The sequence below is a fragment of the Gymnodraco acuticeps genome, unplaced genomic scaffold (assembly GCF_902827175.1).
Source record: "Gymnodraco acuticeps unplaced genomic scaffold, fGymAcu1.1, whole genome shotgun sequence".
Taxonomy (NCBI): domain Eukaryota; kingdom Metazoa; phylum Chordata; class Actinopteri; order Perciformes; family Bathydraconidae; genus Gymnodraco; species Gymnodraco acuticeps.
This window is the reverse complement of record NW_022992276.1, coordinates 1,002,699-1,030,249: the sequence shown is the minus strand read 5'-3', so window position 1 is coordinate 1,030,249 and position 27,551 is coordinate 1,002,699. Positions and strand designations below refer to the sequence as shown.

Genomic DNA, 27,551 nt, shown 5'->3' with positions numbered 1-27,551 from the left:
ATGCTAACTGATGTGAGTCCCTTGGTCCCCTGAAGTGGCTGAATTACTTTAAATATAGTGTATATATTCAGGTTTACAATACACGTCCTATTCTTCATAAAGCAGGAGGCTAGGACACCCACAGCCAATTACTAAGAACATCTCTGTAAGGAGGTCTTTTTAGGTTTTATACAATAATATGATATATGAGGATTGTACTTCTAATGAATTATTTTTACTTTACTTCATGCACTGGTTATTACTGCTTGTTTTTAGCTTCTGTTGCGCTAATGGATAAAAGAAGCTTTTTCTACAATAATGTGGAGGGAGAGCTCTCATGTCAGACTGAGAGGCTGATAACTACAGCTCAGTGACGTAAAAGACTCTGAGGGTTTAGATAGTTCACTTTAGTCTAAGTTATCTCAGTGGGTCTCAAACTTTTTGATCACAATTTATGTAAACAAATATTTCCAAGGCACACCTTTATAATTATTAGGATAAATAAAAACAGTTTTTAAATCATTTTAATGTATACTATAGGACAGTAAACCAAAAATATCGTTTGAAACTGGAGAGATTAAAAAAAGATGTATAAATAAATAAATGTTAACTGGTAAAATAAGATATGAATCAACAACAAAAATAAAATAAGTTACATTTATTTGTTATTGGCTATGGTAGGTTATTGGTTATGTTCACATACTTATTTGATTATTCAAATATAAACCGATATTTTCCATATGGGTGTTTTAGAGTTGTACCCCCTAGATCAGGTGTCTAGTAATTCTGCTCAAAGTGCACCAGATTGAAGCATTTTACTTTAAAATGTTACAAAAAATATTTCTGGAGGGGGCATGCCCCCGGACCCCCCTAGACGATGTGACGTCCACCCCCCAATTAAAATATGTTCATACAATACTAAATACATTTGAAACCTTCTTTATGTATATAACCAACATGTCAATACGTTTCAGTTTTTGTAGTGTATTGGTCTTTTGTAGAGATTTTTCATTTATTCTTTATATATTCTATTGTGTATTGCTTGGAGGGGGATGGGGGGGGGCACCAAATCATAATGGGGGGCATCACATCATAATGTCTAGGGCCGACCCTGCATCTAATAATGTAGGCTACTATCGTTAAAGATCAGAGGAAAAGAACAGAATGAGAGGGGTAAATCCGGAATACAAACAAAGAAGCAAAGAGATTGTAGAGCAGTGAGAAGGAAAAAAGCTTGGTGTGTCAATTCATTACATTGTCAGTATTTGTCGCCCCCTCGGATTTTTTAACAGCCCCCTCAGTCATTTCATCCTGGAGCCGGGCCTGACACACGCACACAAACACACTGGAGATCCGCCACAGCCTGCAGCTGCATTGACGGTAAACAGAGCAAGGTAGCGCATGGGCAGCCAGCAGGGAATTATTCCACATCACATCCCAGAGCATACATGGCGTCCTCACACACGGAGCTATGCATTTTGTGTGCAGGCTGACGGGGTAGCAGCCAATTATTATTATTTTTGCAGCCATCATTATTTGCGTCGGTGTGCAGCAGCGGGGAAGATTCAGCGCACATTGCTACAGTAGTTATATTTTTCTGGATCAAGACGATGGATGAGTGCTCATCCGGATCTATTCCTGCAAACACAGCGGACGGGCGAGATTTTTTATTCCAAACGCATCCGCATCTCCCGTATGTTGCAAGGTGTCTTTGAAAAGGGTACGGACCTCTGGGGGAAATGAGAAGAACGGTCTATTTTGACTCACGCCTGTCGAGATGGTAAGTGAAAATGCATGGCTGTTTCCCCCCCATGACAGCAGCGGTACCTGGTTTTGACGGAGAATCATCACCATGCTAATTAGAAATGAGCTCACTGACCGGTGTTTTCCTGTGGTGTTATTTTTACATAGCGTTTTTTACATTCTCAATGCACTGTTTCATACTTTAGTGGAATATAAAGGTTTCTCTCCACTGTGATCTGTAATCGTACACTGCACACTGTGTTTTGCATCGCACATAGCCTAATGTACATTTTTCAGCATCCTCCTCCACGCTTTTATTTATATTCTGCGCGTTTTCGGTGCGCACTGTCTGTCAGGAAACACATGAAATATCCCAGTGAATTTCTCCATATTCTCATCAACTCAGATGCAGTGTTATGCCCAAAGACAACCATTTTACAAAGAGTGCCTCGACTGTAGCATCTCACGTTTTTAAAATGACCTTCAGTGCTCGGTGGCTGGAAATTAATTCTCACCTGGCTGGGATGGAGTGTCCCTTTACAATCACTCCTGTGGCCTTCCCGGCAGAACACACATACATCGAAGGGAAAATAAGGGGGGAAATGTCATGTTCTAGGAAATGAGGGCTCTTCTTTTGCCCTTTAGTCTACCTGATACTGACACTACACCAGGGATTTGAAGCATCCCTATGAATGATGCTACCTAAATCTGTGGTTGCGTTTTTTTCTGCCTCTCTCCAGTCATGTCTAACGGCTCCTCGCTGCAGACTAGGCTACTCACCCATGCGGTGCTCTTTCTGTGTCCCAAATACATCACAATGCATTTGACAAAACCCCAGTTATGTTATTTAAAATGTAAATGAATGTTTGAGCTGCACGTGTCTCACTCTGCTCTCATTTGTTGGAGATGGGAAAATAAGGACTGTGTGAGAGCCATTACCCTCTCATATCAATTTCTCTGACCTCAGCACCATCACCATGGAGACACTATAAAGTTGACCACACACTGCATATTTAATAGCCATGATTTAGATCTGTACTGCACTACTGTACACTTGAGCCTCTCTAAATCTACCCTGTGTTTAAAGTATATGATACCACCACAACCACATGAAGGTATATGCATGCGCTGCATCCACTATAAAGCAAAGAGCTTATCCCTGCTGCTCCCAGAAAACATGTTACATCTCTCTAAGAGGATTGGCTTACATGAAATTGTATTGATACCGAAGCTTTTAACAGGAATACACTCATCTGGATCTGCTTCATGTGGCATTTGAGTGCTGATCTGTTTACCTTACTCACATATGGGAGATATGAAAAGGTGCTGTCTTACAGTCAACATATTCATTCCATATTATGTCAGGAGGAAAATCAAGTGTTGGAGCTTGTCTCATTGTTTTATTTGTTGAAGTGTGTGAAAAAAGTCACCTCTTGATGTCTATTTCTGTGTATGGCTTCTTTATGCCAGATGCAGGTGTGTTTAGCCCCGGAGAGCTGGAGAGTCGGGGGGCTTTCTACTCTCCTCAGCCTTAAGATGGCAGCATTCTCTTACAATACATAGAATATACCAACAATTAATAACAGCTTGAAGCTTACACCCATGCTTTACAATCAAATGTGAAATAACATTCATGATTAATTGGCAATTTGACAATAACCGTACTGTTTTCCTTTTATTTTCCATCTTATTTAAAATAATAGTTTGTGTAATCAAGCATATCTCTCCATGTTCATGCACAGAACCTCACTTGTTTTCTTTGCTGATGTTCAGACTCTCCAGCTCTAATTGGTTCTCTCAATTTTCTCTCCCTGCTCACGTAAAGGAGGCGTCATTAAGAAGACCTGTGCATTCAAGATCAAACGCACCTCATTAGATCATTAAGAATCATTGTTAATCTGCGTAAGAGAAAGGAGCATAGTTGAGCTGTGACCTGCACTTTTTTTTGTCTATGAGCACGGAATCACAAAGAAGATTGATCCCACCGTCGTCCCAATGTAGGAACTGCTCCCTCCGATTCCCACAACTTCTACTCTTGCTTGGATTTCAGCATTCAGTTAAATCCACCAGGTTTGTATAATAATAAATCTGAGAATGCAACACAATTTTCTTCATGAGTATTGATCCAAAGCAGTGGGTGCCTTACCCACGGCAGGGTGCATACTCATAGATAACAGCAAGAATATGAACACTGTGTTCACATGCTAATGCCCTCAAGCAAACCGTTTTTAATTGGGGCACAAATGATGTTTAGATTCGATGACCCAGTATAATAGACATCGTTAACACATAGTGCTAATGGACAATACCTGTGCATGATTAGGTGATTAGTCTGGATGTCGTTTCCTGTTGATCCTGACTTTATTTTTGTTCTCTTGTGTGCCCTTTCCAGGACAGAGTATGCCATCTGCACCTTTCCACAGAATCCTACGACCCCTTCTGCTCGGCACGTTCATACTGGGATGCTTTGTGACTCTGTTTTTGATGTATTTTAAACCATCCACCAGCTGGTTATCAGGTCCTGTCGAGTCAACAGTATCCACAGACCGGGAAAAGAGCCTCTTCTCCACCAAGAGTGATAAAAACGTGACCACCGTGCTGATCTGGCTCTGGCCTTTTGGACAAACCTATGACCTGGGCGTGTGCAGCTCCCTATTTAACATCGAGGGCTGTTTCATCACCGCGGACAGAAACTTCTACAACAAGTCGGATGGGGTCATCATCCATCACAGAGACATTTGTACCGACCTGTCCAACCTGCCGCCTGTCCAGCGACCATCCTTCCAGAAGTGGGTATGGATGAACTTGGAGTCGCCATCGCACTCCTCCCAGCTCCCTGGGATCGAGAACATGTTCAATCTGACTCTCAATTACCGTCAGGATGCTGACATTGAAGTGCCTTATGGGTCCATTGTAGCAGCGGAGGGCGAGGAGGACTTTGTCCCACCCAGCAAAAACAAACTGATCTGCTGGATTGTGAGCAACTGGAACCAGGACCATGTGCGTGTTAAATACTACAATGAGCTGTACAAACACATTGAGGTTCATGCGTACGGACAAGCCTTTGGGGAGTACATCGCTGACCAGGACTACTTTCCCACCATCGCCAGCTGCAAGTTCTACCTGGCTTTTGAAAACTCCATCCACAAGGACTACATTACTGAAAAACTGTATAACCCGCTCTCTGTTGGGTCAGTGCCAGTGGTTCTCGGCCCTCCCCGGCAGAACTACGAGAACTTTATCCAGGGGAGACGCCTTCATCCACGTGGACGACTTCACCTCGCCCAAGGAGCTGGCCGATTATCTGCTGCTCTTGGACAAGAACGAGGAAATGTACCTCAGGTACTTTGAGTGGAGGCGACACTTTAAAGTAAAGAAGTCCTATTTCTGGGCAGAGCACACATGCCTGGCTTGTGATTACCTGCGTAGGCACAAGGAGTACAAAGCATTCAATAACCTTGACAAGTGGTACTGGGGAGAATAGTGCTTTGAAGGGCTATGCAGTTCTTTTTTATGTTAAAGGCAGTGCTTTAAGATTTGTGTCCTTCAGTTAACTAGAAGGTTCATTACTGTTCTGTCAAGAGCTCCCAAATGATGTTTTTCTATTGGTTCAGTGGCCCAGTGAGACATCCATCTTGTGTTTTTATTATTATTTGCAAGCCAATTTTGCTACACCGTACTTTGCCTTTTGTGTTATTTATTTTTGATGAATTACATCTGCACTACATGTTTTATTGTTATTTCAACCCATGTTTTGCTTAACATGATGACATTTGCTGCTATTTCTTTTACGTTTTAGTAGTTTATTAGCATGAATGCTCGATTGTATGGATGCTCCTGTATGACGGATGGCTTTCATGGTGCAAGGTTATTGTTTTTTTTTCTTTAAATATCACTTATCATGAAGTGGGGCATTTGAATAGTGTTGGCTGCAGACGTAAAAAGTACAAATATGTATGTAATATTTATTTAAGTGAGGCATTATATGAAGAAAAAAAACAATCTCATCTGTGCTTGTGATACTGTCACCTATGCAGTGTTTACCGAACTCAAATGTGAAAGTAGTTCAATTGTGTCATGTACATATTGTGTATTTTTGGAATGATGTAGCTGTCATTTCCCCCTACATAGTTTTCGTTTGTACTGCTAAGCCAACTGTTACCTTTCATTACAAAATGTACAGTAAGACAGAAGGACATTGTGTTATGTGGTTGTAGACGAGATATGGTGATCATTACCTGTTCTCCGACAGCAGACGTGACTCTGCTCTGTGAGAGAGAGGTTACTATTTTAATCCTGTTGTGAATTGTTCATTATCACATGTGATGGTGTCACAGTGATAATGATAGTACAATACAGGGCCAATACTGTATTATGAAACTTCTATACACCTCATTATGTTGCATTCAAATTAGACCTTTCATTTTTAACCGAATACATTGATGAGAAAGAGCACAACATTAGCATATTACTCAAGCAATTTAGCTGTGTGTACTGTACTGTCATCCGCCAATGTGACATCAAATATTAACACTGATACTTTCAACAATTTCAAGCAGATGTTACCTGGTGAAGTGGGTGATAATCAAGATCATAACAGATCAGATGAGATCTGCCCACATTTGCAACAATGTGAAAGATGTGAAAAAGATAACTGCGAGTTTATCCTTATAACTGTCTTTGAATCTCCACATTTCAGAGTTGTGTGGGAAGTGAGAGTTGCATGGGAAGATGTTTTCTGGATTTCTTTTTGTTTACACTCCTGTTTACAGTTTTGTGGCTTGCCAGACAGCCTACACCACTCAAGATCACACAACAAAAAGCATCAACATCTGTAGATATCCCATTCCTTTGAAATGTTGTAAGAACAGCCAATCCACTGAACAATGCATCTCAACAGCACTCAGCAGCTATTGACATGATAGTTACGTTGTTACAGAAACAACTGTGCAAAACCAAGTCAACATTTTATGCAAGATGAGCCGTTGTCTTCATGGTCAAAGTACTCAAACATTTTTCAGGTTATTTTCATTTATTTACTGTCAAAGGGACCATTCATGTAAATAAGGATGAATTCAATTATTTTTCTTATGGAAAAGGCCTGGTTCTAAATGCCATAGAGAAACCTGTATTTCTAAACCCTGTTGTGAACTGAATCATCATCTGGATCAACCATACACCGAGGGAGCTCAAACAGACTTTGAATTAATGAAGTGAAACAATGTGTTTTTAATGTTTAAATCTCTTTATAACATACAAATGGTGGCAGGCAGTGAATGTGACTTCGCTTGCTTTGAGAGGCTGTGAATGAAGGTGAAAGGAGAGAGACACTTGAAAAGAATAACCAGCGATGGAGACAATGGTTTTGGTTGTGAGGTCTCCATCAAGGGAGGCCATTTTACACAGAAGGTTTTTTTTCTTTGATTAGGCGTAATCCTGTTGGCATGACCTAATTGAATAATTTGTGCCAAAATGCAGCACAGATATAGCACTTTTATTCATGTGGAGTGGTGTGACTCACTGTGCTGGTGGCTGTCTTTAGATGGAGCTATTGTGAGTTCGGAAACTGTCATCCTAGACTTCGACTGTCCCACAGATTAACTATGAAACTGCCACTCTGGGTTTCATATTGTACAGTCAATGGTTTCTTGTCAAATGTGTCGGTGACTTTAAGAACAGAATATTTTTTTTCTTTGTGTTGTCCGTCTCTTTCATCCTCTCTCTTTCAATATTTTTTGCACAAAATCAAACATGGAGGAGCTGAGGCTTCTCTGTCCCCCGTCTCAGTCTGTGAGTGTGTCACAGCAACAGAGTGAATCAGAAATATCTGAATACTGACCAACCTGGCACTGATTTTGCCGGAGTCCTGAAAAAAACACTGTATACGAAATGTTTGTGTGTGGTTGAACATGGCGATTTCTGCAGAAATGCTCATTTTCTGCCAGTTCACTGAGGGAATCAGTGAGTCAATCAGTACAAGTTTTTCGCCAAATCATTGTATTTTGCCAAATGTTGTGTTTTAACTGTAGATGTCTGATAGTGTCAAAGAAAAATAAAAGTAAGGACAAATGAGCAAACATGAGTGGAGCATACAGAATTCCTTTGAGACATCTGATGAAGGATTTGTTTGTACATTTTAGAAAGAATCTTAAGCTGAAACCATTTTTCCATCACAAACTGATTCTAAAAAAACACAAAATCTGAAACTACATCAATCCTCATCCTAAAAGGACATCATACAAACTCATTTGTAGTCCAGAAAGCGCTCATACCCCAAAAAATGTGAAGGATGCTGTTGTTCTTTTGCTACCCTTTATGTATTAGTTTGACATTTTTGGAAATACACTTATTATTTTGCCTTCCGGTCACGAGTAAGATGAGAATAATGATTCTACTTCCTTAAAATTTGAGAACAGTATGGATCTAATTCAACATATATGTTATATTTTGTAGGTGCAATTCCATCTAATGTACTATTTTAACATTTCTATCAAATATAATTTATGTTGGCCACACTGTTCCCAAATGTAATGCAGGCAAAAGTATAAATAGCTATCCACAAGCCTTGATAAGTGATTGATGAGAGAGAGGAGAGTGTTGTGTTGGTTACGCCTCGATCCTCTGGCTGTTGTTAGTTACCCCATATCCTCACTAGCTCTCTGGTATTTCCAGTCGTCTCTTCCACCACACAGAGATGACACATGTTTGTCAACTGCTTCTGCTCAACGCTGCGGGACAAAGTGTATTGTAAATATGTGTGTTGGTGGGATCAGTGGCCCAAATAATCCGTCCATGTCATTTGGGGATTAATGTGAAAGTTCAGATGGCAGAAGGGGATTGTCCCTGCAGTTTTTCAGAACTCAAGACAGTGTCACTGACATCCTGATGTCAAAGGTGTGTCTTGACAAACCAACAGTGAATTATATCCTGACATTGCAGTTGCCCTCAGATCAACAAAGCAACAGGCCATAACCTCTTTCAGCTAATCGTTTTGTTTTTTCCGCCTGCAACTTTACTGTTTTGGTTAACTTTAACCGCTCTCACAGCATTGTTTTCGGAAGCTACCTCAGCTGTTTTCAGGGAAATGTTCCTAAAAACATACTGTACAAAATACCTCCGCAGATTCAGACTAAATTAGTGACTGCTTATACCAGCACAGCTCTATATGAGGAGACCAAAAACAGAGTTAGAAGAGAGTGAATATTGGACAAAACATTAATCAGGGCCAGCCAAGCATTTACTAATTTGACCACTCATAGCAAATTATTTACACCTGGGTCCCGGAATACATTTTTTTGATAATGATAATTTCAGCCGTCCAGGAATCCTTTTAAACCACCGTTAGTTTAGTTTTTTGTTGTGTTTGTTTGTATGTGTTATTTTAATTAAACACACAAAGAATTCAACATTTGAGGAAATACATGATTTTATTTTATTTTTGATTATATTCCTGCCATGCTAATGTTTGGCTAAATCTGGAAAATGTGCGGTAAACCTATTTATTTGTGCTGCACTATTCCTAGGAGGTTTCAGCAGAAGTTACTTGGGTTGAAGTTATTATTAGTGGAAACGTGTCCTTGAAAGCAGGAGTACAATTGAAATATTTTTGGGCTTTTTGTCTCTGAAGCTCTCTGAGGTTAATTAAAGATTGGGATTTTTCGAGGAGCAAGCATGGTAGAATTTCTCTTTTTTAAATTCATGATGCTATTTCTGTGTTGCAGGCTGTGAATAATGGACCAACAATCTAGATTTACATTTCTTATGTAGGTGAAATATTGTGGTATGCTTTGTTCTCTGGCTTCCAAGGTAATCAGGCGCTTCGTCTCTACATGTTTAATCCAAATACCACAGAATCTGTGGGCTGGGAGGAGGCGAGGAATCGAAGAGGAGAACATTTTAATGGGTTGTGCATTAGGAGTAGAACACTTCCTCTCTTCTTTAGTATTGCAGATCAAATGTCTGGCGATGTGACAGGTCTTGTCACCCACTCGTACATGACTCATTTTGCCGAAACTGGGTAGGAGAGGGTGGCCGTACCCAGACGTTCATAGGGCCTCCCTGTAGGGGTGTAAGGTTTGGAGGGATTGTGGATTTAGTAGATTGTATCTCCAACCCCCTATGTGGCTATCCTGTTCAGTCCAAAGCGCTGCGTTGAAAGCAAGCTCTCCACGATGCAGGAGAGTACTGAGGCCTGCTCAAAGGGGCAGGTTTGTGTGAGTTCTCTCATTACCAGAGCCGCCCCTCATCTCAACCTAATGGATGCCACTTACGCTGTCATCACCATGCCAACCGCCGGTCAACTCTGGAGCGGCGAGGCTTTTGTGCTTCAGAGAGATGCAACTGTGTCGCGTTGATCTGTGTCAGTGTCCAACAAGTCGCCACCTCAAAGGAGCCACCAAAGTAAATGCCTCTCTTCTTCTCTGAGATAATTTGACTTGGAGGTGGAGGGGGGGGACAGTCAGTGCCACATTATTGTAAAGACTGAATACATTAAGATAAGAGGACACCTGAGTCCAGGTCATATAAAGGCCTATTTATTGGGGCTGGACAGGCCGCGTACGAAATCTGTTGGCAGCTGCTCAGAAGTTGACTTCAGAGGATTAAGCGGGCAAAAAGGAATACGCAAGATCAGCAAGCTTTTTACTCTGTGGAGTGGGCACAGTCTGTTGTAGAAAGTAATAATCCGGGAGACAAAGACCTCCACCTGTTATCTATCAGGTTTGTAATAAAACGAAAATCAGGCATGCACAAATGTAGGTTATCACTGATAGTATAAATACAGTATACTATGCCTGAATCTCTGCTCTGAACATCCAGTGAATAACACTGTTGAGCTACAAATGATTTGTCAAGACTGTCATTTTATGTTAATACACTTGAAGAGAGAAGACTTTTTTGTTTGCTGATGAATGTAGGTCACCTCCACCCCTGGCTTGACGACGTCACATGACGACAGACACACTGTGCAGCAGCCACCAATGCAGCTAAGATTAGAAGCTTTTTGAGAGGCAATGACTATATTTGCTACAGTTAGCTCTGGGTTTATTTAAGGTCGGCATGCTTTTGTGATTTGCTCTGCTCATCTGGACACCAGCAGGGAGCAAGGGTACAATACAGGAGTAACTTAATCCAGAGCAGCAGATGACTGTGTAATCCGGCAGATCCACCTAAAAACAAGTTAAAACCTGAAGGATGGCATGATATCAAATCAGAAAAATTTCCTACAGCGAAATGTGTGACATGATATGGTTTATTTTGTGCTGAAAGCCTTACATAACACGCAGCTCGCAGTTCAAAAATACCACAGTCTTACATTATTCCTAAATGGTTTGTAGTTGCTACCTACATACAACGCAGGCCCATGTTCCAACATCCGTCCAAAAGTGGATTGCATTTTATTTATTCACAAGGGTTTAACTGTATATATACATATCTTTACAAGGAGTGTTAGTGAAAGAGAAAAGACAGACTTCATCTAGACAGAGTAGCATTCCTTCAGCCTCATCCCTGTCGCTGACCTTCCTGTGTGTGTGTGTGTGTGTGTGTGTGTGTGTGTGTGTGTGTGTGTGTGTGTGTGTGGTGTGTGGTGTGTGTGTGTGTGTGTGTGTGTGTGTGTGTGTGTGTGTGTGTGTGTGTGTGTGCGAGGGATTAGGCCGTGGGATGGACTGGTGGTCTTCTCAGGCTATTTTTATGAAGTTGTCCGCCCCCTGATCCTTTTGGAAAACTGATATGAGCACATGATCATAGATTCAAATTTAATTAGGCAGCTGTCAGTCATAGATGCTGGAGAACTGGGATTTGTTTCAGGTTAAAAAAGGACAGTTTCAGGCATTGTTTTTTAACACCTTCAACAACATTGATCCAATATGACATAATCACAATACCAAAAAAGATAAGGGTTTGTTTTGACCAAGTGTTTGTGTTAATGTTTGGATTATTGTTATTTTCCCAATGTTTCAGGGTTTGGTATTGTGGCAAACTGTTATAATTGACTCACTTAGATGACAATTCTTATCATGTGTATTCTTCACAATGGGTTTATCTTTGTACTAATAGTACATTTGATCAATCAGTACTTTAAATGTGATCAATCAGTACTTTTAAAGTTGACCCAGTTTTCTGCCTGTGCTATATTGACTAGTTATTGGTCTGTTAATGATTTAGCCTCTAGGGGCAATCACCAATATTGCTGGTTCTCCGGTGCAGCCAGCGGATATCCGGTCCAGATTTCCTCTTCCATCTGCTGGTCATTGTTTTGAGTTAAATTAGCAAATTGAGAAAAGTTGGAGTTGAAAGAAAAAGTCTATAATCAGATTGTTCCAAAGAAGCCAGACAGATAAAAAGCAACATTTCTGTCTTCAAGTGATAGCTGGTTGGGTTCTGAGATTGCATTTCGGCCAATTAGTTCTTCCTCGTTTGCTCTCGACACTCACTGTTGAACACCATGCAACCAAAGCCAGCTACAAGCAACAAACTGAATATTTGTAACCTTGTGATTTGTATTGTGTGTATCATCTTTTGATACAGAACAACACACTAAATATGTATTTTTAATGAAATGACAAGTCCATTGTTTTCGGCAGGATGGTCACCATCAAACTTCAATGTCTGTTCCTCCTCCATTATTTTTGCTACAGATGAATTGGACATCCACAGCCTGCAGCTTCCCTCTTGAAGGGCTGCCAATGCTCTCTCAATAGCAATAGTTCAGTACCTGGCACATATCATAAGCCATCTGCAACTGCTTGTTCTGTAGCTGCCACTGACGAAGGCCATAAGTGCGTCCAACACGTCAGCATCCAAATTGCCGAACATTGGCATTAATATACAAAGTGATATTAGTGTGTGAAAAGGAAAAATATTGTGTTTATTTATGGGACATTGATAAAACAGTTGGGCACTGATGTTAATTTAATTGTAGAGTGTCATCTTTTAGTCCTAAACCTGCATTACACATTGTTTTTTACACATTCCCTGAATGAACAACAATGATTGAATCAGGCGTAGCGCTCTGTGCACCATCAGCTCCCTTAAAAGGTGCAGAATGATGTAGTGTAGCATGTCCATTCTCCCCAGAGATTACCGCTAATAAGAGGATTAGTATTTATAGAAGATCCCCCCCTTCGTGGATACCCCTAATCCTGCCTCACCCCTTTTCCTCCCTGCCCCATTGCTGTGCCTGGACTGTTCGCTCTCTGCAGTCCAACCTCGCCACATATCAGCCGAGGTAGAGACTAATTTAACACAGCACTGCTCAGATTCTTTTGAAAGAAGCGAACAATTGCTTGGCCTCTTTACTTGCTTGATGAGAGGGGGGCACTTTCAATCTTTCATACATTTCTTCATTGTCCAATTTTTCTTCCTCCTGCTCTATTTGACCTACAGCTAAGAAAACCAAACAACAATGTCCATCATGGAGCGTTTCGACTGCCATTACTGCAAGGCCTCCCTGCTGGGGAAGAAGTACATAATGAAAGAGGACACGCAGTACTGCACTAAGTGCTATGAGAACCTGTTTGCTAACTGCTGTGAGGGTTGCTCTTTGGCTATTGGCTGTGACTGCAAGGTAAGGAGGGGGATGGCTTTTGATAATAAGTAATGTCTAAAATAATAACGTATGCTATTTATTTACAATATCATCTAAGTGTGATTAATATTTTAATGTGTTTAAATCACATTTTGACCCTTGAAAAAACACAAACTCATTATTTCTACAAGAACGTCCTAATGAATATCCTATCTTACAGAGTTTCCACAAGTAAAATAAATAATGTGTTAAATATCAACAACAGGACATGTCCTACAAGGATCGCCACTGGCATGAGAAGTGTTTCAAATGTGCGAAGTGCAGCCGCTCTCTGGTGGAAAAGGCCTTTGCGGCTAAGGATGATTTGTTGCTCTGCACTGAATGCTACGCCAACGATTATTCTTCCAAGTGCACCAGCTGCAAGAAAACCGTCATGCCAGGTATAATGATGGCGATCAATAGGGTTGATGATGATAAATTATGTTGTCATTTTGTTATACAAGCACCTTAGTTCTGAAGGGGGCAAAAAAGCATAGAAGCATAAGTCTCTAAATGTCAAGCTATTCCTTTAATTACAGCATGATTGACTACACTGTGTGCTGATTAGTTTGCTAAACCTTTTGTCAGTACTCAGTGGTTATTGTAGCTATCTCAGTTAATTTAAACATCATTTGGACAATTTATCGTGTACGTGTACACGTGTGAGTGAATTAAGGTTAGTAAGAGACCGATATTGATTTAAAGAGTGAAGTTCAGGTGAGGGAAATTAGGTAATTAGGCAGGAGAGCAGGCAGGTAGCTGAATGGCTGGAAAACTAACGTGGCTGATTCAGAGCTTGTGCGTAAATGGGTAAAGGCGCAAAAGGCAGCACAGGAATACAGGAGAAAACACTCAGTCTAGTCTTTTAACAAAGGAAAAATATCTAAAAGTTGGGATTGAAAGTTTATTATTGACCGTGGAAACAGTTTATCACACAATCTTCCTCAGTCGATGGAGTTTGCCCAGTTGTAATGGAGATTCAGATGTTGACATTTCAAAAATGACTGAGTGCTTTAAGGACTTTCTAACAAATGTTGGCTTGTATATGTGTGGAAATAAGTGCAGAAATGAATTGCCTACAACTAATTAATATCTAGATATAAACAGTTAAAACCCTACAGTCATGCAATTTTTTCCTCACCAACAATTGTATCCAAGATAATTAAGATTGTCCACTTCCTACCCATGACGCAGGGCTATTTTGGGCACACTGTGCTTGTGTCATAGAGGTACCATATGCTGACTAAGCTGCTCTGCTCCCCTGTGCCAGGAGCCCGTAAAATGGAATACAAGGGGAACAGCTGGCATGAAACCTGCTTCATGTGCCACCGCTGCCAGCAGCCAATAGGAACCAAGTCCTTCATCCCAAAAGATAACGGCTACTTCTGTGTGCCCTGCTTCGAGAAGCAGTTTGCCTACCAGTGCTGTGCTTGTAAGAAGGTAAGGTTACATCTAATTGTAATTGACCGCTGCAGTCAATCCCCCTGACTGTTTTTAATCTAACACTCACATCGATATATATAGAGTATTTGGAGGATGAAACCCTCTTTAATGGTCTCACATACATGCACACAGTGACATTTGACCTCTGCATTTAACCCATCCTAGTACTAGGAGCAGTGTAAAAAAGGTGCATAGTGTCACTCTCACCCATGGATTTGTGTTACCTCCAGGCAATAACAACAGGTGGAGTGACCTACCAAGACAAACCCTGGCACCGTGAGTGTTTCCTGTGCATCAGCTGCAAGAAGCAGCTGCCCGGTCAGCGCTTCACCTCCAGGGAGAACTACCCCTACTGCCTCGAATGCTTCAGCAACCTCTATGCAAAGAAGTGTGTGGGCTGCACCAAGCCCATCACCAGTGAGTCATTGCTGTGCTCATGTTTTCATGCACTCTGACATGCAGTTTTCCTTACTCATAATCACAGCCTTTACATGCATTTGTGTAGGACTTGTCAGGTTACTAAGATGAAGATCTTGCATTAACCTGCACATCATACCATTCATGTATCTTTGCTTGATGTGTGCAGGTCTGGCAGGAGCCAAGTATATCTCTTTCGAGGAGCGCCAGTGGCACAGCGAGTGTTTCTCCTGCGTTGAGTGCTCCGTGTCGCTGGTGGGCCGCGGCTTCCTCACCCAGCGAGACAACATCTTGTGCACTGACTGCGGCAGGGAGAAGTGACCTTTCCATGAAAAGGTCACAGCTTTATCCTTAAACCAACAAGAGCTCCTGTTCTCCTTTGCATGCCTGGTCTATAAACAAACTCTAAATGTCAAGTGCTTATTTGGGTCATAAATTACCATTAGTTCTCTCACGTTGCCCACACACCAAAACTTGGCTGTCTCCATAAGGATAGACATATATCTTTAATGTTAGGCTGCCATTGCCCCACGGTTGAAGAATGTTCTCTTTGTTTGTTAAAATTAAAACTCTCAAAGAAATCTCAAACATGTGTTTGTTATAGATTCTTAGGAGTTAGGATTTTATGCTTTTTTTGTCTCGTATGACAGTAAACTGAATATCTTTGGATTTTGGTATGTGGATCGGATTTAAAAAAAAAAAAAAAAAAGGTTTTGAAGATGTCCCTTTGGACTTTGAGGCTCATTTTAATTATTATTATTATCTTACATTGAATGTACAAAATAATAATTTGCTGATTTATCCAACGATCAACAACATAATCACAAGTTTGATTCATGATGAAAAATAATTGTTAGTAGCACCCCCAAAATATGCTTTGCTTTTCCACAGGTCTGATTTTGATTACACATTTTTCTGCTGTTTACTTACTGTGATATGTTTACCTGGATCAATGTATTCACACTGCAGAAACATAACATTATGCATGATTTATGCTTCTTGGTTGTTCCAATAAAGACCTTCCTGTGGATATCATAGGCCTGCAGGTTCTCATTCTAATATTTCTTATTATGCTTCAAAGACACCATCCAGAGGAGTCTCTAGGTTAAGGATGGGCACAAAGTTCAACGTTACAAATATAGCTGTGATGGTAGGTTTGAAACCACGTCTTTTTACAACCATCACTATTCAGACAATCATTGCTGAAAACAAACCTCAAGTGTGTTTTTGTTGCCTCTTGACCTCATCACACCCAGCTCATTCATGTTGTCAACAAACCGAGATCGACCATATATGGTATGATCAGCTGATCACTTTCTCTTCTGCTTGTACATTATCTACTAACCAAAGACACCACTTTGTTCCATGCACAAGACAAAAATACATGTGACCGTAAATGTGGACACCTCAAAATATGTGTCTTCCTCAGCATAGTTTAGACACTTGTAAAAGTTGGTTTTCTTGGTGAAGCCGTTGAAAGAGTTGCGTAAGTGTCCTCACAGGGCAGGATGAGCGGCGTAAAAATGCTGACAGATTTCCTGTCAGGATTTAGTCACATGGGGAGGTGAGACTACTTTACACTTCACACACTTGTGGAGGAATCAAAGAGGAAGGGGGAACAGCAGAGAGGTAGGGACGTCTTATTTTATATATTTGACAGAAGATCTAAATCTTTAATATAGGCACATACATTTTTTATTTTACCTCACAAGAGTCAATCACACTTAAATATTTGCAATGGCTTTTAGAGCATTTAAACAAACACACGTTTTTGAAAAGCAATCAGCTCCAAAAGAAAAGGACAAATCCAGCATCCAGTGCATTGCGTGCTGTGACCCACATGTGTATATAGGGACCAAAGATGCAACAGTCCAGCATCTCATCCTTTCAAGGAGCACAGACCTGGGATCTGGCCAGAGCAAAACTAGAGAAGGTAGGGCAAGAAAACTGGGCTCAAGCAACCAAGTAACCCAACTGAGGGTAGTCCCACTTTACAACCATCTGCTGGTCCTGTGGGACCGGAGCATTACTGCCCTCAACATGTTCTCCTTAGAGCCCGTTCCTGGCCTGAAGAAGATCCAGCATGTGTCTTTGTTTGAGGTATGCGACTCGATGCCGTCAGCCCAGGCACAATGTGTGGAGATGGTGACTTCCTCCAGCCGCAGGAAGCTGATCCGGATCCACGTGGTGGGAGTGGACAGGTGGGACGTCGTAAAGGAAGTCCCACTGCTCTACGACCCTAGGGCCTTGGCAGTGGATGGCACCAGTGTGTGTGTAGCTACCAGCGACAGGTACCTTCTCTGTGATATCCGGACTGGGAGCAGCCAGGAGCTTTTTCCTCACAATCACAGCAGGCAGTGTGTCTTTGTTACCTCAGTGGGACGAGGGGAATTCCTCCTGAACGGGCCTGAATCTTTGGGTAAGCCAAATGTTTGTGGTACATGTTGTTCTGCAGGCTCTCTCTGACATTAAATGCTCCCTTTCCTGGACAGCAATACAGTTAATCATCTCATATCACTCTCCCATATTTCCATCTAGCCAGGGGATATTTATTCTGCCAAGTTCTCATTACTCCGTAATCCCTCAGGCATGTTTGTGATGAAGACGGGGACATGCCAGCGCCCCCCCCTGCAGTGGCCTCAGGAGGTGTTGGCAGCCGGAGTGTGTTTCCCCTACATCCTGACCCTACAGCCCCAAGTACTGTCGGTCTACAGCATGGTGGACCAACAGCAAAAACAGACTGTGAGTCTCACTGGAGCAAAGGGACTACTTTCCACTACAGGTAAACCAGACAACATCATTTCAACACCCAATCCTGGCATATTGCAAACTGAGAAGCTGTCAAATTGTGGCTTTGTTTTTGAAGATGTCGCCGTGTCTGTCTCAGTTTGCACTGAATCAGTCAATCATCCTTGCACCTACTTTTCCTACTCGCTGAGTGTCTCTGAAACCCCAAAACAAATCTCCCCTCAGATGGTGTTCTAGTGTTCACAGAGAGAGACATTTTCAGCCTGCGCCTGGTGCCAATCGAAGAGCAGATCCAGGCACTTGTTAGGCATGAAAGGATCGAGGAGGCCTTACTGCTGCTGGATGGAGTTCAAGGGTATTGTCCACTTGACTCATACAAGGTGAACTTCAATGAAATGACAAAGACATATTTATAGTGTTTCTCCTTTCTTCTGTCCTTTATTTTGTATTGGTTTAGCTCTCTATAGGACCCAAGAGCATACAAAAGCAGGTGTTTATTAGATTTAGTGTAATGCACTTAAAGGTCACCTATTATGCAAAATCCACTTGTTCATGTCTTTTATACATAAACATGTGTCCCCTCTGTGTAAAGAGATTCTGAAAGTGTCAGGAAAAAAGATTCCCTCTATTTTTGTCCTGATCCATTTCTATAAAAACCGGTCTGAAAATGAGCTGATCAGATTTTGGCCACTTTATGATGTCATAACGATTTGTTTGGCTTGTGTAACCATTAGCCAATCACCAACCAAGGTAACCCCCCCCCCCCCCACTTTATCACCTGAATCTCCTCCTAGAGCACCATTGTGTTATTTTTTAACCAAATATCTCTCAGAGGGGCGTGGGGAGTGGCTCCTTATTTTCATCTAAAGTAACAGACAGATAATCTGCACTTTTGAAACAGGGCTGAAACAGAGGGGTTTATGGGATGCTACAATACACGATCTGTTTGGTATTTCGAGCCAAACACTTCACAGACATGTTTTGTATATATCTGAGACCTATAATATATTGATGACAAACAGTATAATAGGGGACCTTTAAGAGGAGATGAGATTACTTAAACCAAAAAGGAGATGGCTTGGCCGTTGGTGAACTTAGGTTGCGAAGGGCAGTATCAGGATTAAGCAGAAAGGAAGGCTGGTATCCTAAAGCACAGGAGACCAAACTACATGTATTCAAGTGTTATACATGAGGGAACTAACTGAGAATATTCAATTGGAAAATGAGCCTGGGATTAGCTACCACAATAACATAAACAACAATCTGGCACTGAATGTGTGAAAAGGAGGGGTTGAGTTACTGGAGAGGTGATGAGAGAATCAGCTTTGCAATCAGGGAGCCTGGAGAGTTCGGCAAGGAACACAATAACACACAGAGAAAACAGAGGAGCACATGGAACACAAAAGCCCGCAAACACAGAGAAACAAAGGGAATGTTTGATCAATCCAGTTGAAATATTTTTCCCAAAACTACAAACGTCAAATGTATAGTTAAAAAATGACATGGGATCACCAAATTCACAAGCATAACTGGTCAGGGAACCATAACTGTCTCTATACACTACTGTGTAAATTGTGTGCCGATCCATGTTCAAGATGTTGAAATATCTCCAAGGATAAGTAAAAACTTGGAACTGGTTGGATTTTTCCTCTTGGGAACATGAATGTCTGAATTAAATGGCAGTCGATCCAGCATTGCAAGAAGTATTTCAGTCTGGATGAACATTTAAATTGTGAGTGTGCTGTAGGCCTACTAGATTAAAAAGGCTTGGATTACCAAATGTTGCTAAAAGCTAACTTTAAGAGCTTAGTCACCTTTTATAATGTCCAAACATATAATATATAGGTTGTTTCTATTAGAGGAATATCTATTTTACTCCAAAACACTTGCCTAAGAAACAATTTAAATGATATCTCGACTTTTTCTGCATACTTTCAGTGCTGCTACAATTTCCTACACATCACTGAAGAACAGATTACACTAGGATCCAAAGGGGTAGAGAGACTACATTGTTGCCTGCTGATACTGTAGGTGTATCCCAGCTGGATGAATGCACCTGATGGTGTTGAAGATTTAGTGCAGTGTGTGCCAGGTAACAGGTTAGAGGGGAGGATGTTGGAATTTAAAAAGTGATGAGTCAGTCCTTATCATTGGCCTGGTTTTGTGATTTTTTCATTTACTAATTGCAACAGATTGCCCTCATTATTTAAAGACAGTTTTTCTCCTCAATGATTACGGCAATATTTAAATATGTCATGCCAATTATGTGCCTAGTTTTATGTTACCATTCTTTTTTTCCTGGCAGGAGCTGCTGAAGGCCATCACTTGCCTGGCTGGGTTTGTTCATTTTTACCAGGAGGGTTTTTCCGAGGCCAAAGATCTATTCATGTGAGAATAAAAACCCTTACACGACACTCGAAATTCAAAGCATGCACGCTCAATAAATCAGAACACACTGTGCAGTAATAAGTGGATTTTGTGAATACTGGCTCTTTTCTACAAAATGAGATCCAACAAAAAGCAATACTCATTACCTTCTTGAACAGTACAGGTGAGCTTGACCCCAGAGAAATCATCCACCTCTACCCCGACATGCAGTCGTGTCTCAGCGAAGACTTTCAATCCCAGCTCGATCAGCCGAACAAGGGCAGAGATCTCCAGGTGCTCTGGCAGGGAGACAGGAGCACATTTCATCATTACCTAGCCTTCCTGGGAGATTTTCTCAGAGCAGTAAAGGGGACTGAGCTCGGCCTGAGGTGCAGTAAGGAGGTGGACTGCGCCCTCCTGAGGCTGTACGTAGAACTGGGAGACTCTGAAAATCTGCAGCAGCTTGTGGCATTAGCCAATGAGTGCAGGCTGGACCAGTGTGTTCCTGTATTGGAGCAGCACAACAGGTAAAACATGATCATTTGTTGAGTAGATGATGTGATAGTATGGATGTGTTTTTTTTGTTAAATTACCAATTATTTTTGAATAAAACAGGCATACAGACATTGTGTCTAATTTATGGACCATTTGCTGTTTGATCTCTTTTTATATACAGATTATTTGCATTAGGTTCCCTCTATCAAAGCCATGGAAATCTAATTAATGCAATTAAGGTATTGTTTCCCCATAAACGTATTCAATTTATTGACAATTTATTGGCATTAATTAACATGTTTTGCCTGTTTTTTGCTTCCAGACTTGGGTGAAAATTGCAGATGGCTTCCACAAAGACCCCTCTTGCTCAGATGTATACGGACACATAGTTCGGACTCTCAGTCAACTGCAGGACAAAGATGTTGTGTGGACATTTTCAGACTGGACTCTTCAAAAAAACCAGGAGGTGCCTTTGTCATGCTTTCAACTTAACAGCAGAGGGCAGAGTTGCTATGCAATAAAACTATGTGTTACAGCTTTAAACACACAGCAAAATACCATCCATTAACCACATTGATTTACTTATACAACAATGACTGCTAATGAAATGTCTTATAACAGCCTTTCTTTATCTGAAAAAGATAGGGGTGCAGATCTTCATCAAGCGTCCACCAGATGACCGATTTGAGACACAAGACGTCCTTGCTCTCTTGGAGAAAAACCCGCTGGCGATGCTTTTGTACCTTGAGTTTTTAATCTACGATTTAAACAGTGAGGTATGTACAGCAGCAGCCAGATTATCTAATATCACTCCTTTATTAAATACACTGAGACATAATTGGTGTAATCTGCCCCCAGGAGAGTAGACATCACAACCGTCTGGCCCTGGCATATGTTACTGAGATGCTACAGGAGGAAGAGGAAGCAGATTTGAGGAAGACCAGAGGGAAGTTGCAGCAGCTGCTCTGGGAATCCAAATTCTATGACGTCTCCACTGTATATGGTGTGAAGGGTGCCGTATGAGTAAATAAACTCATAATGGAAATGTTATCTCATAAGATAATGAATTGCTACTAAATTATATTGCATTATTCTCGTTGCAGAGAGAGTTAAGTCAGCAAACTTGCACATGGAGGAAGCCATTCTCCTGGGTAGGGCTGGTGAACACTCCCAGGCTCTGAAGGTGCTTGTTCACCAGGAAGGAGACTTCCAGGCTGCAGAGGCCTTCTGCTGCCGGGCCGCCCAGGGCCGGGACCCCCAGCTCAGACAGACCCTGCTGCTCACCCTGCTCCAAATCTACCTGAGCTCAGAAGACCTCACTAGCGCTGCCGTGGATCTGCTGAACCACAACCCTCTGGTCTTTCCAGCAGAGCAGATCATCCAGCTGCTGCCTGACTCCTGGTCTGTTCAACTGGTCTCTCAGTTCTTAGTGAGATCCCTCAGAGAGACCTTCCACCAGAGGCGGATGTCGAGGGTGCAAAAGGCTTTGGGCCAAGCAGAGCTCATGCGGCACAAGGTCATATGGGTAAGTTAATGACTATTTCACATATTTTTTGCTCCATAATTGTGTTTATTCTTGTTGCCTTTTTTCCTAACCCTGTTGCTTTTTATCTCGCTTCCATGCAGATGCAGGCCTCAAAAACAACATTCAGACTAGACAAGGGGCAAAAGTGTAAGGTTTGTCAGAGAGAGCTCGCAGAGCCACAGTTTGTCTGTAACCTCCATGGTGACCTGATGCATACAAACTGCACTGACTTCACATCATCTTAAGAACTCAGATACAGCAATTTATTGTCTGCGTGTGCAATTAAGTGCATTTCTGCTCTCTGGAGAATCACATTCATTTCAAGTTGGATAAGTGTCTGCTTCCTACCTGATTATTTTTGTAGATTACACTGTGTCACAAACTTTGTGTACAAGGATTCAATTCATGGATGTTGGACCAGACACTTTCCATGATTAGAAAAAAGAAAATACATTGTGTAAATAACTGGTTTCAGAACGCAAAAGAGCAAGCAATGCACTTTTTTAGGGCGGCATGTCTGAGCCATTTCCTAGAGACATTGTAGACAGCAATAGCTCTGAAGTGGAGGACACTCAGGGACATATATTCACTGATCAGACAGTGGTGTTTAACATGGAAACCACCCGTGGTCAACCTGATGCCCAGAGGGAATTGGACCATCCTCTAAGGCTGTATGCATTCCCCGCCATCACAGTTTCCACTGACTGTGTATATTTGTCTGCATAAAGCTGGAAATAGAAGGTCAACATAAAAGAGGCAGCACGTGTTTTTATTCTGTTCTCTGCATTGATATACATTTATGAGCAAACAAATAAAATCACAATTATAGGCTTAAAAATGAAAAGCAAATAGGTTAAGGAAGTGTAGAGTTTTGGGTCTTTTCCCTTCATTTTACAGGCGACCCTAATGACAGGTCTGTGCTGTGTATGGAACATTAAATCAATTTTTACCAACATCATCCCTATGTTCAAATAATAACACACTAACTCCAGTGTGTCCACAAGTGCAGTATGGAAATCTTTTATATAAACTTAAACACATATTATTAAGTTGTATGCCATTTAAGATGTATTTGTCTATTTTTGTTGTAATTTAGTCATTAAGGCTAACCATAGCTCAGCATTTTGGGACAGGAGTAAGGGGAGACGCCTAAAGGAGCTGCAACAGTAACTTGTGCATTTAGCTTGACTGATTGCAAGTTTTTGGTGCATGTTTTTGGCCATGTGCGTGTGACTAATTACAGTGCAGATAATAGTGAATTATGAGTATGTTGGAAGGGATTATCTCTGAGTGATGCTTTTGCCAAGTTTTCTTCAGTTTTCCTCTCCTAATGAGGTTTTTGTGGGACTTTTTTTATTGTTCTGACTGAGTATCTGAGATTTGTGCTCATTTAATGTTGCATAGGGTGTGTTGAAACTCTCTGAGCGTTTAACTAAGGCTTAAAAGGATACACTTGAATTAAACTTTGACTTGAAAATTCTCACTTGGAGTGTATAAGTGTAACCTCTGACTCATATAAATAAACTCTGATCCCAGAAAATCCAAGAAAACCACAAACCTAGCCTTTCCTCTTTTATGTGGCTGCGTGAAGAATTGCCATGTCCTCCCTTCCATATCGCCGCCTTGTAATTTCAATCATCTGTGCATTTACTTTAAATCCCATTGTAAGCACTGCTGGATAAAGTGAAAAGTATCAGTGCAGAGGAACACACCAACTTCTTTCTGATCTGGTTAGAGATGTGAAGCAGTTTCTCACTCACGGTGTGACTGTGAGGGGCTGCTGCTCTGTGACTGGCTGCTCTTTGGGCCGTGCCCGATGACCAGTGACCACTGAGAGGACCCAAAAGGATCATGTCCTCTCTTTCCCTCTCATGGTCAACCTTAGGGGGCATTAATGTTGTTGGGAACACGTGTGGTTATGCTGTGGCTTAAAACAAACGTTTGTCTCATCTTTGATATTACAGCCAAAAGCCACCAAAAGGTAAAAATACAAGGGCACAAGTACAAGTCTTAAATCTAAATTAAGATTAGAAAACCTTTAAACTGATTCTGGGTTCAGTGCCTGAGTGGGCCGGGTCACTGCAGTGCAGGCTGCTCTGAGGTCCAGGTGGACATTTTGCACATGAGGGGAAATGGATTGGCTGCAAAAATGAACAGTTATGGAGGAAAAGATGGTGGGGTATCCAGACATTGGTCTCCCATTATAAATACACATTTCACCACAGAAGGAAAATAAGAACATTTTCTTCTTGTGCTCTTCTAAAATTAAGACAAAATGTCGTCTGTCTGGACTGTAGGATGTTATTGTTTACATGTTAACATAGTTGTGTTTTATATGGACTGGGGGGAAAGACATTTATGAGATGCAGAGGGTTTTTTCTTCGTCCATTTGGCCTATGGAAAATGGATACTTCTCTAACAACTCACAAAAAACCCTCAAACAAACATGTTTAATATTGTTTTTTCAGCTTGGTAGTTTGTGACTTTTGCCACATTTATGAAAGATACTTATAAATAGGATTTGTATCTGATGACCTGTAACCGGAAGTCTTTAAAGGACTGCAGTTGTAAAACCTGGCTAAATCCAAATAGATTTGTATAACCTACATTATATCTGTGATTTGTTCTGGTAGTAATTTTCTAGCCCTGAATTAATATTTTTTGATTCTCTAATTGGAGTTTTATAATAGTGTACTCATACGACGTCTAAAAAGGGAAAAGGAGGGTCTAATTGACCTTAATGTCACAGTGAAGAAAGATAATTAAGTTTTAGCAAACAAGATAATATATATTTTAACATCTTTACCCCACATATATCCTATCAAATGCAAAACTATATCCTATCAGATGTGAAACCTTTATAATTTTCTTCACATTAGGTTCAAATAAGATCAGAAGAAAAATAATGAGATATTGAAAAGGACAAATGTTTGATGTGGCAAGTACAGTGGGGCAACAAAGTATTTAGTCAGCCACCAATTGTGCAAGTTCTCCCACTTAAAAGGATGAGAGGCCTGTAATTTTCATCCTAGGTACACTTCAACTATGAGAGACAGAATGGGGGGAAAGAATCCAGGAAATCACATTGTAGGATTTTTAATGAATTAATTGGTAAATTCCTCGGTAAAATAAGTATTTGGTCACCTACAAACAAACAAGATTTATGGCTCTCACAGACCTGTAACTTCTTCTTTAAGAGCCTCCTCTGTCCTCCACTCGTTAACTGTATTAATGGCACTTGTTTGAACTCGTTATCAGTATAAAAGACACCTGTCCACAACCTCAAACAGTCACACTCCAAACTCCACTATGGCCAAGACCAAAGAGCTGTCAAAGGACACCAGAAACACAATTGTAGACCTGCACCAGGCTGGGAAGACTGAATCTGCAATAGGTAAGCAGCTTGGTGTGAAGAAATCAACTGTGGGAGCAATTATTAGAAAATGGAAGACATACAAGACCACTGATAATCTCCCTCATTCTGGGGCTCTACGCAAGATCTCACCCCGTGGGGTCAAAATGATCACAAGAACGGTGAGAAAAAATCCCAGAACCACACGGGGGGACCGAGTCAATGACCTGCAGAGAGCTGGGACCAAAGTAACAAAGGCTACCATCAGTAACACACTACGCCGCCAGGGACTCAAATCCTGCAGTGCCAGACGTGTCCCCCTGCTTAAGCCAGTACATGTCCAGGCCCGTCTGAAGTTTGCTAGAGAGCATTTAGATGATCCAGAAGAGGATTGGGAGAATGTCATATGGTCAGATTAAACCAAAATAGAACTTTTTGGTAAAAACTCAACTAGACGTGTTTGGAGGAGAAATAATGCTGAGTTGCATCCAAAGATACCATACCTACTGTAAAACATGGGGGTGGAAATATCATGCTTCGGGGCTGTTTTTCTGCAAAGGGACCAGGACGACTGATCTGTGTAAAGGAAAGAATGAATGGGGCCATGTATCGTGAGATTTTGAGTGACAACCTCCTTCCATCAGCAAGGGCATTGAAGATGAAACGTGGCTGGGTCTTTCAGCATGACAATGATCCCAAACACACCGCCCGGGCAACGAAGGAGTGGCTTCGTAAGAAGCATTTCAAGGTCCTGGAGTGGCCTAGCCAGTCTCCAGATCTCAACCCCATAGAAAATCTTTGGAGGGAGTTGAAAGTCTGTGTTGCCCAGCGACAGCCCCAAAACATCACTACTCTAGAGGAGATCTGCATGGAGGAATGGGCCAAAATACCAGCAACAGTGTGTGAAAACCTTGTGAAGACTTACAGAAAACGTTTGACCTCTGTCATTGCCAACAAAGGGTATATAACAAAGTATTGAGATGAACTTTTGTTATTAATACTTATTTTCCACCATAATTTGCAAATAAATTCTTTAAAAATCAGACAATGTGATTTTCTGGATTTGTTTTCCCCATTCTGTCTCTCATAGTTGAAGTGTACCTAGGATGAAAATTACAGGCCTCTCTCATCTTTTTAAGTGGGAGAACTTGGTGGCTGACTAAATACTTTTTTGTCCCACTGTATATGAGAGTGAGGTCTGTGGGATCCTAAAAATGGAAGAAAAGTAAACGTCACCGAAATGCAAAGGTTTAAATGTGTTTTTCTTTTATATTTAATATCTTCAAGTCAATTATTTCTCATAAAAATACATGAAGATATATTTTCCACACTAAAAAAGACGATATTGCCTCAAGATTATGACAGTTTCAGAAGGTATCACAAAATAAAGCATACAAGAAAGATGAATTCACAATGCTTCTCTTTGTATCATATTTATAGTCGAAGCCACAAATTACTGTATCATGTCCCTGATGACGCATTTTTCAGTCCCTTAGTGGTTGCCATGAGACAAAGGGAATCTTAATTTGGTAGCAATAATGGTAACGTAGCAGAAAACCTAAACGATTGAACTTTAATTCCCACTGTCACCAGCAAATATAATTCTATAGATATAGAAGAAGAAGTATGGGACTAAATATAGCTGAGGAGGATGATCAAAACATGTCTTTTTTTAACTCAGAGCAACGCTCTCATTTTCATGGTTTGCTACCTTGGGGTTTGGAAGGGTGCCCCAGGGAGAAATGTGTAGGGTGGCCCACTGGAGACACAGAGGCAGAGAGGGAGACCACAGACACCCACCCTGCCCTGAAGCGAGGGGCGTGGGTTATATACATCAGACTGTGTGCTATAGAGGGGTGTCACCATGTCTACAGGCAAAATATTGTTCACTCTTCATCTCTTTCAGGGCTCAAAAC

The 27,551-nt window shown here is 41.2% G+C and overlaps 3 protein-coding genes across 4 annotated transcripts; all 3 read left to right on the top strand.

The window, feature by feature from the left end:
• Positions 1-1,473: 1,473 nt before the first annotated feature.
• On the top strand, positions 1,474-7,799 carry fut9a (fucosyltransferase 9a). The gene is given in 4 exon segments (XM_034207372.1): positions 1,474-1,759; positions 3,548-3,792; positions 4,115-4,968; positions 4,970-7,799. Coding segments are annotated over 2 exon segments (1,083 nt in total). The 5' UTR covers positions 1,474-1,759; positions 3,548-3,792; positions 4,115-4,122; the 3' UTR covers positions 5,207-7,799.
• fhl5 (four and a half LIM domains 5) lies at positions 1,650-16,185 on the top strand. Of its 2 annotated transcripts, XM_034207373.1 has the most exons (6): positions 1,650-1,759; positions 13,108-13,288; positions 13,515-13,689; positions 14,559-14,728; positions 14,962-15,148; positions 15,318-16,185. In XM_034207373.1, the coding sequence occupies exons 2-6, from the start codon at positions 13,127-13,129 to the stop codon at positions 15,467-15,469; spliced, it is 846 nt and encodes a 281-aa protein (XP_034063264.1). In that variant the 5' UTR covers positions 1,650-1,759; positions 13,108-13,126; the 3' UTR covers positions 15,470-16,185. The 2 variants fall into 2 exon arrangements, with proteins under 2 accessions (XP_034063264.1, XP_034063265.1); XM_034207374.1 differs by lacking the exons at positions 1,650-1,759; positions 13,515-13,689 and having other exon boundaries at positions 13,165-13,288.
• Positions 16,186-16,754: 569 nt separating this feature from the next.
• si:ch211-266g18.9 (transforming growth factor-beta receptor-associated protein 1) lies at positions 16,755-23,042 on the top strand. The gene is made up of 11 exons (XM_034207351.1): positions 16,755-17,567; positions 17,736-17,930; positions 18,122-18,276; positions 20,202-20,284; positions 20,443-20,790; positions 20,940-20,997; positions 21,081-21,224; positions 21,400-21,534; positions 21,617-21,761; positions 21,862-22,283; positions 22,385-23,042. Exons 1-11 carry the CDS (start codon positions 16,886-16,888, stop codon positions 22,526-22,528), a joined length of 2,511 nt encoding a protein of 836 aa, XP_034063242.1. The 5' UTR covers positions 16,755-16,885; the 3' UTR covers positions 22,529-23,042.
• Positions 23,043-27,551: the final 4,509 nt, after the last annotated feature.

Excerpts from the sequence above, each read along its gene's own strand:
- fhl5 (XM_034207373.1), top strand. The coding sequence starts at position 13,127 with ATGTCCATCATGGAGCGTTTCGACTGCCATTACTGCAAGGCCTCCCTG. Across the intron at positions 14,729-14,961 it reads AGTGCTGTGCTTGTAAGAAG|GCAATAACAACAGGTGGAGT; the intron begins GTAAGGTTACAT and ends TGTTACCTCCAG. Across the intron at positions 15,149-15,317 it reads CTGCACCAAGCCCATCACCA|GTCTGGCAGGAGCCAAGTAT; the intron begins GTGAGTCATTGC and ends TGATGTGTGCAG.
- si:ch211-266g18.9 (XM_034207351.1), top strand. The coding sequence starts at position 16,886 with ATGGCTTTTAGAGCATTTAAACAAACACACGTTTTTGAAAAGCAATCA. Across the intron at positions 20,998-21,080 it reads ATCTAATTAATGCAATTAAG|ACTTGGGTGAAAATTGCAGA; the intron begins GTATTGTTTCCC and ends TTTTGCTTCCAG. Across the intron at positions 21,762-21,861 it reads TGACGTCTCCACTGTATATG|AGAGAGTTAAGTCAGCAAAC; the intron begins GTGTGAAGGGTG and ends TTCTCGTTGCAG.